The following is a 12121-nucleotide window of genomic DNA, read 5'->3' as shown; positions in this document are numbered from 1 at the left end:
ATTAGCTAATGGCTATTTATTCTCCACTCCCCTTCATCTCAACTGCCAAGAGTCAGCACACAACAGCCCCAGAGACCAGGGCCCCCACAACATAACTTCTGGGAGGCCCGCAGGTCAATCCATTTCTCCTTTTGTTTACATTAACATTTAATCATTAGTGAACTATTTAACTTGTAACCAAAGCACAGAGATATAAAATTGTAAATGTTCCAACAAATAGGATAAATGCTCCAATTAAAACAAAGGTCATTTATCACATGTGATTAGTTTTGAAATAAAACTACACTGTGAAGAAAACAGAACTGATCAAAGCAATGACATAATTTCAATTCAACACTGTAGCTCTAAGACATATATGCACATTCCATGTACATTGTAACACCATAGTGTTCATTAAAGAATACTCAAACTTGCCTTGTAAAAAGAATGAATTTTTAGTTTACTCAAAATAATCTAAGTTGGTAGATCTCATTTTTTCAAAGAAAAGTTCAGCAGTCATTGATTTATGACTCACACTAGAGCACGCACAGCTATGTGTTTAACATGTGTGTTAGGTAGAGGTATATAAGCCTGCAATACTAAAATAAGCATTTAGATGAGACATCAAACTACATTCAAACATGAAGCAAAATTAAATACTAGTCAGCTTTAATGCTTCCTAAATTTTGTACTTTCTAGCCATTGTTATTGCAGAAGACACCAAAAAAAAAAAAACAAAAAACAAAAATATATATATATATCTTTTAGCACAGTATTCAAAAGTTTAAAATGTATACCTGCAAGCAAAATAAAGCGGAGTTGCCCCTGACACATTCGGCCTGTTTATATCTGCACCGCTGTCTAGCAAACACTGCACCGTCTAGAACAGAAGAAGAAAATACCAGCAGTAGAAAAAGAGCAACAAAAGAGTCTATTGGCCCACGACTATTTAGTGTCACGTATGTCTAATTACACTTAGGATTTAATTTTCAATAATGAATCTCAAACCCAAAATTACTAAACATTATATGGAAAATCATGGCTGTCAGAGCTCATAAGGCTTCCTTTTCAACTTCCCATTTAAACAACAATGCCTTTTATTGAACTTCAGCTAATCCCAAAGACCCCTGGAATTACAAGCTGTTTAGAAAGGAAAACAAAATTTTTTAGAGAACTAAATCTCAAGTTAGTGACAGCCATAAACAGTGTTATCAGCAGCTGAAGCTTTAAACACACACTAGAATGGAAGAAATAAGCAAGCAAATTCTAAAACATTAAAATATCGAGCAGACTCTCAAACAACTTCTCTAAAATTCCAGTCACATAAAGGAGATAAGTCTATAGAAACAGAAAGGATCTGGGTAGAATGATTTTTTTTTTTTTTTTTTTTAACAATAAATAGTCCTGGAGACAATCTGTGTAATTCAAAATCACTACTCCACATGGCTGTAATGGAGTTCAAGTAAAGCATCCAGACTCTATGAGTAAACAGTCAGCCCTAATGCAAGGCCAGGCCTAAAAATTATTCACACAGATCAACAGAAGAGTCATATGTGTGAACTTGTTTACTTCTAATGTTAAATGTCTAACTGACTAACCCAGTGTTCATTTTTTATCCACAGTAAATTATTTCAGATTTCAAAAGCATGTAATAGCTGGTACAATTACGAATCAAATACACCCTAAAAAGCAAGAACATATTCAAATGTTTAAAATTACATCAAAACCTGCAATCAACAAGGCAATAATAGTATTACAGAACAGCTGAAAAGTATACAGTAAATCACTCAAACTCCCATAAACACTGACATCAGTCATCTCCACAAGAATAAATCAGTTTTTCCTATGGAAGCGTGTGCAGTCAATATTAAGACAAACAATACAAGTTCTTCACACTTCTAACCATTATCATGTGCATGAGTAGCCTGAAGTTTATAAAAAAACACACACGATAATACTGAGGCATTACCCAATTCTTCACAAATCTAATGTGTTAATAAAATTTAGAAACTTACTGTCTTGTGTCCGTTTTGACAAGCTACATGAAGGGCTGTCTGTCCCATTGCATCTTCAACATCTACATTATTGACATGCTGAACAAGATCATGAAGCAATTCTGTTCGTCCATTGACAGCCAACCAATGAATCTAAGTACAAAATGACGTATATGTTTCCTTTAGCAACGAAATATTTCATAAATATTTCATAAATACTATTTTAAACCTGACTGTAACATTGTTAACATTTTCACAAAGAGAAGCTTTGAACGACGCTATCATGTGCCTAGGTCCTTTGATTACATCTTCTAATTCTTAAGGGCACTGGACACAAAGTGGTTTTGTTTACACAGCAGAAGCTTACAAGATTATAATCTTCAAATTCTTCATTCATTTTAAGAGCACCACGAGAATCAGAAGCACTTACTGCAGTCAAGCCTTCATTATTACAAATGTTGACATCTGCACTGTATTCCAGCAGCCTGCTCATACATTTCTTCTGGCTATAAACAAAAGAATCCATTAAAGCTCAGTCAGGGAAAATAATTTATGAATACCAAGTATCTTCTTAGAGCTCCACTCACTCTAATTCACCATTGTACAAACCATAGCAGGTAGTTTTACTTTATAAGGAGCATGTGAAAAAGTGGTCATCAATAGCATCAGAGACTCATGTAGTGCAAATGTAACATATGACAGCACGGGGCTAAAAACATAGTTGTGTAGCTGAATGTTTTTTGTGGAAAGTGTAGAAGTACTTAACCACCACTCCAACAGCTCAGCTCAGTGTGAACTACACTCTCAAGACAAGAAGCCAGAGTTCAGCTAATGGAAATCCATGAAGTTCATCATCATTTGTACACTTCAGTGAACACGGTTACAGTACATCACTAAATCATTATTTAATGAGAGTCACTGTAACTGTATGTAAATCTTAATGAAAGTAGGGGTGTTTTTCCTGCCTCCCTTTTTGTTTGGTCTTTTAATGTTCTCTAACGATATAAGTGCTTTACCCTTATTCTTACATTTATTCTTTACCTTTATTCTTACATTTTCTTTTTATTTGGTACCTCTCAGACCCTATTCATGCCTCCTTTCCACATAACTGTCTCCTGTGCGTATTTCTGCATTTCATCATGTACCACTTGACTGTTTCTTTCTCCCACTTCTCCTACAAATACTCCTCCCACATACCTAAAAGCCACTAAACACTCCATTTTAAGTACCAGCCATAACACAATTCAGTTACTGCAACATATACATGGTCTAAAAATAAAAAGATATTGAATGCAGCGCTTGTTTGATCACTATTGTAAGAACCATTAAGCTCCTGGTTAACAGAAAACACTAAAATAACTGGCACTGAAACTGGCACTTCAGACATAACTTCTTATTTATATAAAATTATTTTCTGTATATTCAAAGTACGGGTTTCAACATCCATGTTCCCTGTAAGTGTGCTATCCCTATTTTCAAAAGCAAAAGCCGAAGTATTTTCTTTGAACTATGCAAAAATATCACAGAATATGTCAGCTCAAGTGCATTACATACAAAACCTTTTTAAGAGTTTTAAAAACTTTTTTCTTACCCATTCCTTGCTGCTAAATGGAGAGGTGTGCATCCTGAAATGTCCTGATAGTTTGGATTAGCTCCTTTTTTTAACAATAGAACAAGGCATTCGACTGATCCACAGCTAAGAACAAAATAAGGAAGGGGAAAAACTGTAACAAAGATATTTACAAAGCAAATCTACATTGACATAAAGACAACAGCAATACTATGTACAGATTACATTCAGCAGAAAATCTTAACACAAAACTGTTTTTACACCTTCATGGTTCAAGTTACACAAAGCTAAAGGAAAGACAGTTAAACGCAGTGAGAACTGTCTGACCATATTAATAACTTGTACTAATGCATAGATACTAGCCTTCTATGTGATCTTTTATCTATTCACAGGACTGAATTTTCCATAGAATAAAAATTCCAATATCACTTTTTTTTTTTTGTTAACACTTCAGTGTCTGGAAGTTACGTTTAAAAGTTTAAATAGAAGAAAAATTCTAAAACTCATACAAATATTTCTTTGCTATTTCTTTTGAATCTGTAAGTCTCTTTTACTTCTCATAAAATAGCAGCTTTTCAGGATATTCAATGTCACCAAGAACACAGAAACTTTGCATATGTTTAACTTACTCCTGAATTGTTCAAGCAAGAGAGCTGATTGGAAGGATATAGTATTTTTGTATCCATCACAACCAGCTTACCCATTGTTACTTCCCAGTGACAGAACTGCTACACAACAACCTAAAGCAACTGAAGACTAGATGTAAATAAGTTGCAAAACCAGCATCTCAATGAGCTCTTAATGACACAACAACTATCCAAGACAAAAGAGAATCCAAAAACTAAGAGTGACACAATTTCTTGGGTTTTATGATCAATAAACACAGCTTTTCAAAGTTACATCTAAAATGTATACTAAAAATTTGCTTGCATTTTTTTTCTTTAAGTACTTTCATAAGTAAATTTCATATAAGCAGCATGTAATTCTGAGACAGAATGTTTGGAAACATACTTCTTTAAAATGAGACCCAAATATAGAGCATTCATTCATTAGTTTTTGAAACAGCTTCTCAGGAAACTAAACTTTAAACTATCTGGTTCATTTCTGTTGAGCTGGTGTTAGTCTGGCTGTTTCTTGGCCATAGAAATTTGTGCCCGTTGGAGAGCTATAAAAATAATGAATAATCTAGGTCACAGATTTGAAATTTGCACTTGAGTCCTTTACCTAGGATACAAAAATTTATTAGAAGTGAGTGGCCAACTTATAACCCCTTCAGTTGTGGTCACCTGAAGTACTTTGGAACAGCTGCTTCCCAACGAACATTCAAGTGCTTCCCACTGCTTTAGAATATTTTTTTTAAAAAGCAGCACCCACAAACAAGGTTTCTCTAAATCTACAAAGGCAAGAGTAACTCAGCTATACAGTATATACATAATAGCTACATTTCTTCACAGTTTGAGGTTTCACAGAAAGGAAAAGAAGTATCAACCAAGACTTCCTTCACTAGAATTTGGAAAGCCATTTGGTATCATGTCTAAAACCTGTCCTCTCAATAAGACAGGCACACTGCTGAAACAACAAACAAAATACAAAAAGAAAGTGTAAAAACAGAATGTTAACTGATACTACAGAGTTTTCCAGCTTACATTGGTGCCTTAGATTTGTGGTAATACTTTCATTGTTAACTTCTGGACTGGACTCAAGTAAGTCTTACTTTGCTGCAATATGAAGCAAACTTCTCTTCACACGTCCAAACGCATAATTCACATCAAATTTTGAATTTGATAGCAGTTCTGAAACAGACCTTCAAAAAGAAATATAACTTCAATTAAAAAATAGCTCACAAGATCCAAGCTAAGTACATACTGTAACTTGTACACAAGTACTCTATTTCTTACTTGATCACTATTTCTTTTCCCTCCAACTAATTTCTAAACAAGAGATGCAACAGCTTTCAAGCAACTGCATATTAACAGTACTTTTTCACTTCTTATTTGTACATAAAAAATAAACTGTGACACCAGGCAACTGTTTCAAATATAAACTAGTAAGAATTAGACCAGATGGCAAATCACTTATTTACAAATATAGAAAACAAGTTTGGTTTGAAAAACTATAAATTCCCATTTTCTTCCTTATCTCAACAAAGACACCCTAACTGGGTATCCAGCAACTTTCCAAACATAGGCAAAGTTCAGAAGGAAGACTGGCATGTAACATCATTGTGATGAAGTAGGAGGACACCCGATATGCCAATAGCATAAGAAATTTAAATAGAACCCTTCAAGCCCTAATGAATAAGATAAAATATCAGTTAATATGAAACATTTCAAAAAGAGACAAAACTGAAAGTGAGCTGATTTCAACCTCTAGTAATAAGCTGATCACATAATTTAAAACCATTGCACACAATCTCAGCAAGATATTATGTAGCAGAACAAATGTTTATACTGATTAGATAAACGTTTTACAGTTTCAGTAAGAGTTACTACCTGCTTGCCTACAAAACTCAGCAGAAGGCAGCACCACTCAGCTGGCACTATACAGCCCCTAGGTCCCAACCACTTTGAGGATAACTGGACAAGAGAAACAGCTGCTCATCTGAGGAATCCCAGAAGTATCAATCTCATTGCCCAACTCCTATTCCATGCCTAAGACATCTAATGAGGCTAAGGGCTTCTATCATGTCATCAATAACTACACACTCAGAGCTACAAAGCAATTACAAAACAATGCTTTTGTTCTTATCCTAGGACAAATTTCTCTATGTGCATGAACAGAATAAATCCCAGCTCTGGTCTATGGTATAAAACACGTTTGTCAGGCAAGAATATGCTGGGATGCACAGTCAGTGACTAACTTCAGCTACTGAAGATATCTCAGCAATTCAGCAGCAGAACTCCAGAGAGTGCTCTAACAGCTACAACACACCGGTTTTTGGGACTTACAAAAAAAAAAAAAAAAAAACAAAAAACCACACACACACCCCACACAAAATTTAAAGAAGCTCTCACCTATGCTGGTCAGCCATAACCATTGGCATTAGTGTATAGACAGCAGTTTCATTATCTGTGAAGAAATTAAATTACTCCATTAAAGAAATCTTTTATGTAAAATAAATTCATCTAGCGACACTTATTTAGCCTTTACAGGCTAAATTGTTCAATTGAGCATTCTTTTTACACAAGTTATACATACCTAAAGTTCGATTATAAAGAAAAAGCCACCATACTTAGATAGAAAAGGTGATAAACAGGATTGCAATACATGAAATTTCAATGTAGCTTTTTTTCTTTTACAAAGTAATAATCACAGAATTTTCAATGGAGTATCAATTTCTTTAAATTGACAATTCTGTTAGGTAAGTCAAAGTGTTTAAGAAATGTGCATTATCCAAAAAAACAAAAGTACGTAGCTTATTTTAAAAAGGAAATGTCCTGTGTTCCAAAGTGACTTCCAGAGTCCTGATACCTATGAGTTTCCAAAAGTGATTTCTTCAAACTACATTATTCCATAACCATTCATTTTCATCTCTAAATTTGACTACCTGAATGCAATAAAGTCCATCTTAATTTATGATCAGTTTCATATTGAACATTTGAAGGCCAGAACACAAAGATCCAGACCAATGGTGGGAACAGTGACATTCAGCTACATACTCTCTGTCAGTACTTCTGCTGCACATACCAGCACACTGTCTGGGTATGATATGCCTGCTTGGTCACTTACAGACTTTCTGGAGTAAAATATTATTTAAAAAGGATTAATTTGACAAAACTTTAAAGGCTTCAATCTATAATAATTATTAATGTACAATAATGATTATTTTTTACTATTGATGCATAAAGATTTTATTTTGTAGCTTAAAGCAAACTATCCATTGTTGGGAGTACTATCTCCACAGATGCCAGCTTATAACAAGTAGGGACTACACTTTCTGAGAACTCAGGTATATGGTTCCAGGATATGGAAATATAGGACTGTTCTCATAAAACTTAGATGCTAAATAAAGATATCAATTGCAGAAAATATTTGATCACTTTTTAAAAATGTATCCATTATTAGCTTCTAGTTTATATAAATGCAAAAAAACTTCTTGCTTGAGTTCTGTTCCACAGATCTCTTGGCAGGAAGATAAAACCCTACAACTGAAACAAAAATCAGAACTTGAGAATGCCAACTAAATCTGAGCAAGACATCCTTCCCAAATCATGCTTTATTAAAGAGACACAAAAAAAAAAAAAAGCTTTAAGTATACCAGCACACTTAAATTTAATTAGAATCAATGTTAAGCATTTCAGTTAACTATATTGCAAGTATAGTGTTCTAGAAAAAGACAATAGTTAAATATGAGTGTAGCTGGGCCATAAAAGGTGTTTATGGTATAGTTACAATACTAAACTCTTTGCTATCCTATTAACAGAATCCACATTTTGGAGTATATGCAGATTTTCCCCAAGTTTATCTGTACAGAAAAAATTAAAAGGGTGTGGGACTAAGGAGCTTTTGTGCCTATTTTTGGTAAATATGATCTCTGTTCATAAACAAACTCATATTGACTTAAGGTAAAAGTATATGACACAAGGCAGAGAAAAAGCATTATATACTTCATTCATTTAGAGAATTTATTTGTTATCTAACTTGCTTGTATTTCAAGTCATGAATATCTAAACATAAAAAGTATGCAAAATATAAAGTCAGAGCCAAAGGGCCTGAGCCTACAGCTTTGGGCTGAAAGACCTAGTTTTCAGGCACTGAGGCTTAACAGTAGAAACCAGAAATTTGTGTCAAGCTTTTAAGTGCCCAGAAAACACCTGCCGAAAGATACTTCAGAAGAGTGATGAAAAAATACTATTTCCTATTGGCAAGGTCAGCCCAGGGTATTCACTGGCACTGCACTCAGGTGTTTATGTTTGCTTTGAAAAAAAAAAAAAAAAAATCACTTAAAATTCATCATCTAGAATCCTGCCTACACTCATTATTTTATTTCATGAGAGATAATGACTTGAATTTGGCAGAGATCACAATTTTAAAGAAGTGCCTTCTTCAGCATAAGGAAGTTCAAATATACATCTTCATTTCCTAAGAGATTACTACCACTCTTAGTTTAAGGATAGAGAGATAAACTATATATCTTTCAAATTAAAGCTATTCAAATGTGTGTGGGGGAGAAAAAACACATAGTTCAAGAGGCCAGCACATAAGAAACCACTAAACCGCATGCCATACTAGACTAATGGTGGTATTTTTCTAAGTCGATCCTGTCAGTATCTGTTTGGAGCACTACAACCCAAACCTGCTTCTCAAGAAGAGTCTGGACAGGCCTGCATGAACCTAGGAAACACCAAGATCAAGAAAGAAGACATGCAATGAGATAATATGTACCCAAAGTTAGATGGCCATTGAATGGAGGTTTTCTTGGAATGTAATCTGAGACTGCAGTGCCTGAAGATCCTTTATCCCCTTATTTCAGTCATTCTTAAGAGTACATATGCAAGAGAAGTACTTGTTCTGGAGGTCACAGGGCTTGAACTTGCACTACCACAGACATAGTTACCTCTGAAGATAATAATGCCAAAACCAGGAAAAAAAACGGCTGAACTCAAATTCAGAATGCATTTGTCTACAGTGGTACTGGAGTAACTTTAAAGCAGCACCAACTGTCATAGGTTGTGCTAAGCATTATTCATATTACTATCTTCAATTACTCAAACCAGTGCTACTACATTATTTCTGTAAGTCTGAGCTTACATTAACAGTATTATGTCAGTTTTCACTACTGTCATTTAAGAGCTTACTAGAAGCAGCAAACTCTACTTGAAACTTCTCTGTCACTTTGTGACGTTTATGAGCAACTGCACTGGCAGACACTAAAAATGTTGACGGGTGACAATACGGAAAGGGTGTAGCAGCTCAGCGTAGGGGGAAGTCCACATGCAGCAGCCAGGAAGTCCCAACAGGGAACACATAGCAAAAACAGAATATTACTCATTTTCCTCCACCACCAGAGATGAAAGCTGGCAGACATACAGCCAAAGACTCGTCTGTAAAAATAAACCCTGAAGAAAGTACAATGACACGTGAAAGCTCGGGACTCACAGGAACAGAAACTTTCGCATATCCAAAATCTTTTGCAGAGGTAGTCTTCCCAAATGTTGGACCTGGCTGGAACACTAAACTACATGCCATGAGAGCCTGCAGCTGTATCTTCACATCCATCCCGACACTGGGTGGTTAGCACCCACAAGAAGCAGTTTAGAACCAAAAAACCTAGGCTGTGACTAGTGACAGTGACATACAGCACCTTTACAAAAAAAAAGTCAAAGATTTGCCATCACGAGCGTGTCATCGACGAAGCACCAGCAAAGGATTTAAAACCGGATAAAAAGCGGGTCCGGCACCCCTGGCCACCCGCTCGCCCGGGCCCAGGGGCGGCAGCAACGGCAGCGGGCAGGGGCGCCCCGGGACCGGCACCAGGGACAGGCAGGACACCGGGACGCCGCTGCTGTTGTTGTTATCGCCGTTAGAAATTATTAAAAATCCCCTCGGAAGCGGAGGGAGGGAGCAGGCTACCATCCTCCCGGGCCGCCTCACCGGGCGAGGCCAGGCAGTGGCCCCCGGCTCAGTTCACCCCCGCCGGGCCGGAGAGGCCGCCGCGGCCCTGGGGGAACCCGCCGCCTCTCTCCTTACCGTCCGGCAGTTCCACGGTACGGGCGCGGCGGAGGGACCTCGTCAGCCGGTTAAGCTGCTCCATGGCTCTCTCCATCCTCGGGGCGCCCAGCCTGGAGCCGCTGACACCCCCCCGGCCGCCGCCGCTGCCCTCAGCCCATGGCGGCGGTGCCGGCGCGGAGCCTCCCCGGGCCCCGACCCGCCGCACAGGCTCAGAGGCCGGGGCGGCTGCGCGCGTGCGCGGAAGGCCGGACGGGGAGCGGCGCGCAGGTCCTAAACTCCTCCCCTGGAGAGGGAGGTGGCGAGGCGTACTTCAAGTTACTTTTGTCTTAGGGAGATAAAACGAACGGGATGGAGGGGGGAGCTTAAATTTTCAAAATCTGTGGAGTACAGATATTTAAACACCTGCTTGATGAAGTTTTTGAAGGGAAAAAAATAAATATAAAATATTATATTAAAACCTCTCGTAAGTGACCTCGCCAGATCTCCTCAGAGCTACGAGAGGTGATGGCGCCTGGCAACGGCACCCGGACGGGATGGGGCAGCTGTGCTGCAGCCCCTGCCCTGAAACTGCAGCCAGGCTGCGGTGCTGGGCAGAGAAACCCCAGGCCGGGGGAAGGTGGGTTCTCACCAGCCAGACTCTTGGAGCTTTAAACCTGAGGGCTGCTGAAAATGAAGAAGAAGGAAGCACATAGCAAGGATGAAAAGTGTGATTGATTTGCTAGCACTTTAGAAGAAACATAGGAAAACGAAGATTTAGGAGGTGTAACCTAAAAAGAAAAAAAAAAAAAAAAGAAACAGCATTTTAATAATAACAATAATAAATAGAGTAAGACATGAGAAGCAAAGAACAATTATTAATAAAATATTTGTCATGTGGAGGCTTGGGTGTAAGATGAAAAATGAGTCTTATATGTGCTTTTGAGAGCACAAAAATTAAATACTATGTGAAAATGTGGTTTATTTTGCTGCAAATACTTTATGGAGGAGCCCTTTCAACAAGAATGTTAGCTCAGCTTGAGTTTATCACGTTTCTTCTGGCAGATAATGGTACAAGCAACAGGATACAAATGAGGTGTCACAACGTTATTCATGGTTTTGAAATCCATCCTGTGTCACAGTCTACCTATACTGGTCCAAAACATTCTATAGTTGTCTTTATTTCTTATTTCATTGATATTAAGAGAGAAAAAGGAGCAACTATAGAATGTCCCCATACTTAAGTATTTCTCAGAAAAGTTAGTAGGTGTGTTCTATTGAAGTAGAAAAAAAAACAGTACAATGCAATTCTCCCCTCGATTTACTCCTCTAGGCAAGTCGACAATACTTCACATTCAGCTTCGCTAAAGGCTGCTGATGCTGCTAATAGATACGAACAGTATTAGTGTGCTATTAAACAGTGGAAATCCATGAGCATATCCAGAGTTCTTTTATTCCAAATGTCGAGGAACAAAGGTTGTTCAGGAGCTAAGACTAGAGCTTACTCCAACTTCTAAATGATGTTACTAGGTAGAAGATGAATTAAATGATCTCTTGAGGTCCCTTCCTTTTGTATGTGTATGATTCTTGTTATACCTCATAGCAGAACAACAATATGTGTGAACAACAGCCATTGTTTGCCTTTGCGCATCATAGCAAGGAGGAGAAAAGCAAGGAAACTTGAGAATGTATGCCCGTTCTATAATAAATGAACGTCTTTTGAGACCCTCTGTGAGTGCAGTGATATTTTAAGGGTACACCACTGCCACAGGACATATTTTGTGGCATCTTTTAAGAGCAACAAAATAAAGGGCTGAAACACAACAAAAGCATAAAGGGTATGCAAACATTTGCAAAGTGTTATAAATCTTATGTATTTATCATCCAGTTCAGTGCTAAACACAAACTATATTCAGGGATGCATGTTCAA

The 12121-nt window shown here is 37.4% G+C and overlaps 1 protein-coding gene across 9 annotated transcripts in view; it reads right to left on the bottom strand.

The window, feature by feature from the left end:
* The window catches only part of HACE1 (HECT domain and ankyrin repeat containing E3 ubiquitin protein ligase 1), a 51499-nt gene extending 41071 nt beyond the window's left edge, over nt 1-10428 (bottom strand). For 4 of the 9 annotated variants that reach the window (XM_082048006.1, XM_082048009.1, XM_082048007.1 and 1 more), the window contains exons 1-7: nt 10234-10428; nt 6558-6612; nt 5258-5347; nt 3565-3669; nt 2341-2479; nt 1995-2126; nt 777-859 (exon numbers count right to left, since the gene is read on the bottom strand). In XM_082048006.1, coding sequence (XP_081904132.1) covers nt 777-859; nt 1995-2126; nt 2341-2479; nt 3565-3669; nt 5258-5347; nt 6558-6612; nt 10234-10309 — 680 coding nt within the window. In that variant the 5' untranslated portion in view covers nt 10310-10428. Of the gene's footprint in view, nt 1-776; nt 860-1994; nt 2127-2340; nt 2480-3564; nt 3670-5189; nt 5348-6557; nt 6613-10233 lie in introns of those variants that run through there. The other 5 variants (XM_082048008.1, XM_082048010.1, XM_082048011.1 and 2 more) reach the window with 3 other exon arrangements.
* Nucleotides 10429-12121: the final 1693 nt, after the last annotated feature.

Source organism: Streptopelia decaocto (genome assembly GCF_964273445.1).
Source record: "Streptopelia decaocto genome assembly, chromosome: 3".
NCBI classification, from domain to species: Eukaryota; Metazoa; Chordata; class Aves; order Columbiformes; family Columbidae; genus Streptopelia; species Streptopelia decaocto.
The sequence above is the reverse complement of the archived record's forward strand: the minus strand, read 5'-3'. Positions and strand labels throughout refer to the sequence as shown.